The sequence below is a fragment of the Monopterus albus genome, unplaced genomic scaffold (assembly GCF_001952655.1).
Source record: "Monopterus albus unplaced genomic scaffold, M_albus_1.0 scaffold63.1, whole genome shotgun sequence".
NCBI classification, from domain to species: Eukaryota; Metazoa; Chordata; class Actinopteri; order Synbranchiformes; family Synbranchidae; genus Monopterus; species Monopterus albus.
This window is the reverse complement of record NW_018127943.1, coordinates 730,954-735,032: the sequence shown is the minus strand read 5'-3', so window position 1 is coordinate 735,032 and position 4,079 is coordinate 730,954. Positions and strand designations below refer to the sequence as shown.

The following is a 4,079-nucleotide window of genomic DNA, read 5'->3' as shown; positions in this document are numbered from 1 at the left end:
TGTTCCAAGGACACAATACAGCATTGTCCTAATTATTAATCCAGATACTGTTCATTTTTTCCAGGCGATGGAGAGCAAGCTGCTGGTCGGTGGAAAGAACATCATAGATCACACCAATGAGCAGCAGAAGATGCTTGAGATTAGACGGCAGGAGATTGCTGAACAGGTACACCTGTCTGTTTCTGTGTGACCCAGTCCTGAGGCTTATAACTCGTACTCAGCATCTCTTCAACTGCAGCATGAAATACTAAAAATGCTGCCATTCAGATGCAGTTTTTAGAGTTAAGGTTAACCTGCAGAATGCCATAAAAAATGCAAAATGACTGCAGATATTTCAGGGAGATGCTGATGAAGAAAAAGGAGACATTTTTTGATGCTTTCAGATGCGTAAGGAGAGAGAGATGCAGCAGCAGATGTTGGTCCAAGACGAAGAGACACTGGAGTTGAGGGACACTTTTACTTCTCTACAACAAGAGGTGGAGGCCAAGACCAAGAAACTCAAGAAGGTAAAATATCCACACATTTTGTTTGTAACATGCAGAAAAGAATCATGTGTACACAATCCAAATACCATTAGCTTATTTATATAGATAGACAGATAAATAGATACCAGTTGTACACAGTTTTGTATATAGAGAATAAGGACAAATCTGTGTTTTTACATACACTTTTTTGTTCCCAATGTGCATATCCCTCTTTACCCCCTTTATCCCTGACCCTTGACCTGGATTTTATTGACCACTGCCTCGGACACATGCTCCGTCCGGACACACTCTTAAATCTCAGTACCACAAGGTTTGTCCTGCCGTTCCCTCCTCCTAGGGTCCTTTCCTGGACCCTAATCTCTGTCCATCTCTGTCTGTCTTATTCTGTCTTTTCATTGCTAACCTTCTCAGTCCCTTCCAATTGCTCAGGGTTCCCCTAGCAACTCACTCCTAAATCCTTCAGTGCAATCAAAATTAAAACAACACAGAACCTTGCAAAGCCTTTCCTGCTCGTCTCACTTCCCAAGCCACTGCACTGGCCTGGCCAGCAGGACTAACACCAGACAATCCATTGTGTGGGCATGGATGGCAATGTGACTAATGAGCCTGTGTTGATTTTTCCTCCCTTGATGCCCTACTGACAGCAACACATGTGCCATACACCCCTCTCCCGCTGCATGGTGTCACCACTCAGACGAAGGAGATTGAAATTTCATATTGTGCACTTAAAGCTCAGGGGGAAGCTTTTACCAACAAGCTCGTTGGTAGAGAAAAAATTATGAACCTTTGATGATCTGTTATAAACATCCAGTCAGAGTTCTGCATGTCTTTGCTCCCTTTCAAATTCACTGAATTTCATGATAAAATCAAGCATTTACTAATGAAGGACAGGCTGATAATACTGTAGTTAGTGAGTATTTCTTCAGCTAGATTTATAGTGGTGCATTAAATGGTCATGCCATAGCTACTGTATGGAAGGATTGCCGAATCAAGCTTTTGGCATCAGACGCCTGCTTTCTGTTATCTCTCACGCTAATGTCAGCATTGTGTTTGTTTTGTTGACAACTGTTTGTAATAGTCCCTACACAGTAGCAGCAACAATCCTCTGCATCTTCAAATTGGCAGAGGTTGGATTGTTATGTACGTATCAACGTTTTCAAGGGGTTTTCATCTAGGGGTAAATGATGTTCTGTTTTTCTACGTGTCAGACAGGTGAGCTTTTACATACAGCAGGGGGTTTTTTTTACAGTGAAATTCTTTGCAGCAAATCAGCCAGCCACAGGATGACTTCAGCAAGTTTCTGATGCTGCTAGAGTTTGATGATTGTGAGCAAAACCTCTGTGTGCCACAATCACAACCTCTGTCATGGTTATTAAAAGCATGCAAGCACTGCTATTGCTCAGAAATAGTTTCTTATTCACTAATGAGACAAGGCAAACAGTACCAAGGAAATCTTGTAAAACACAGCAGATGGTCAAATACAGCTTGGTCACATGCAGTGTATCTGTCTAATGATGCAGTGGGGCTAGCAACCAATCAAATCTAACACTTGGCTAAAAATAAAAGCTAGCCTGTAGGTATCTACAGAAGGACTGCCATTGTGTCCTTTGTGTAAAGTATAGGTCCAGCTTTAGCTTTATTTCTTGACTGTAAATCCTTCTCAGATGCAATGCTTGAATAACAGTTGCCTCACTTATCTTGATTGTTACGGTTAGCCCCCCTCGCCAGGAGGGTGAGGGAGGACTAGGGGTAGGACACAAGATGGCTGACCCAGGTGCTAGTGCAAAATAAAGGTTTAATGGGGAGAAGTACGACAATTCAACATAACAACAAAAACAGGGTCCATAATACTTACAAATGTGTGTGTGTAGTGTAGCGCCTATGTCGTGTGAACAGAGTCAAGCCAAAACGCACAGATTACTGTCAGCGTAGCATTCTCTTCGCACATCATCAGACGGTCCTGCAGTGTCAGGCATAAGTACCTAATGTTAGGTATGTAAGAGGTAATGTTCCGGCGACGGCGGAGCGTCTGACAGAGGTTTAAATAATGAGAAGATCTAATCATCGGGATGCACCCCAGCTGTGTGCGCCGACAAACCAGCCACCAATCACTGCAACGCAACACAGCTGAGGCGCAGAGCCCACAAAACGGAGAAAACAAAGAGGAGAGGCAGCGGCCGCCGAGCGGCCCTGACATTGATGATAAACTGTAAATAAAGAAAAGTCAGTCTAAATAAGGTGAAAGAGTCAAGAAATCCTTTAATCTATCTGAGAAGCACTTTTATGAGTGATACATTTCACTCTTATTTTAAAATGGTTTGTTTTTGAGCTGTGCAAAGATTTAAATAAGACTCCAGGTGAGTTGTCCATTTCCAATTCTGAGCTGTTTTTAACAATGAATCTAATTCTAAGCATTATTTGTCAAGATTTTTTCCTAGACTGAGAAAATAAGGCATCACAACATTATGTGTTTTGAATTAGTGACCAGCTGCTTTTTTGGGTTTCCTTCACATCTTTATAATGACTATGTTTAAATTCAGCTTGCATAAAAATTTACTTGAACTGCAGTGCCATCTGTAAGGCTAGGTCTAAAGGATGAACCCCCTTGTGTGGAGCCCCTACAGCCAGCCCTGGGTGAAGTCAAAGAAACAGTGTGAACACTCAGGAGCTCAGGAGGAAAGAGGAATGAGCTGAAAGGAGAGAGGGCTGCCATGTTTGTGTGCTCCTATTGGCTGCCCAACTCTCTAGACACCAGTACCTCCAGTGCTGTTGCTATGGGCAACCAAACTGCAGCGAGTTGGAGACCATTTCGTCAGCGGCTACACTGCACTGAGCGACGTCACTCCTCCTCACCCTCTCTGTTCATCTCTCTTTCACTCTCTCCTCCTAGCTGTACGCCAAACTCCAGTGCATCAAAGCAGAGCTCCAGGATGTGAACAACGAGCACGTGACGAGCCGACAGGAGCTGGAACAAACACAGAACGAGCTCACCAGAGAGCTCAAGTTCAAGTGAGTCAAACTAACATCCAGAATAGTCAGAATCAGTAAATATGCCCTGCTGGCTCAGCAAACGCAGCACATACCCACATTACATACATACATGCTTATACACATAGGCATTATACTGTAATACAATATCCCAGCAATGGCTTCATAAGGCACTTATTATCACTTTGTATATATATATAAAACATTATGTATGAATAATTAGCATTATTTAGCATAATATGTTGTGTATATAGACAGGGTTGAATTCTTGCCTGCATTCCACATATCAGTGGGCATACTGTGGGCTCTGTTTTCCTAAAAGAGGGTGCATAGCAGTTTTGTTGACCGGTGCTGCAATATTTTGTGCATCTAATTTGCAACAGGTTCAGTATTTATCCCTCTTTGTGGTAGAAGCTTAAATAGCTACAGCATAAACTTGTCAGTGACATTTGACATTTGTCTGACTTCAAAATAAACCTCTGTGTTATACGCAGGTATCTGATCATAGAGAACTTCATTCCACCAGAGGAGAAGAATAAGATTATGAACAGACTGACCTTTGACCCTGAGGAGGATCAGTGGAAGTTTCAGCCTCTTGTTCCTGCT

At 42.6% G+C, this 4,079-nt stretch overlaps 1 protein-coding gene across 1 annotated transcript in view; it reads left to right on the top strand.

The window, feature by feature from the left end:
- Positions 1 to 4,079, top strand: part of kif3ca (kinesin family member 3Ca) — an 18,965-nt gene that overhangs the window by 10,982 nt on the left and 3,904 nt on the right. The window contains exons 2-5 of the mRNA XM_020604049.1: positions 65 to 166; positions 384 to 506; positions 3,376 to 3,494; positions 3,968 to 4,078. Of these exons, the coding sequence (XP_020459705.1) occupies positions 65 to 166; positions 384 to 506; positions 3,376 to 3,494; positions 3,968 to 4,078 (455 nt within the window). The remainder of the gene's footprint in view (positions 1 to 64; positions 167 to 383; positions 507 to 3,375; positions 3,495 to 3,967; position 4,079) is intronic.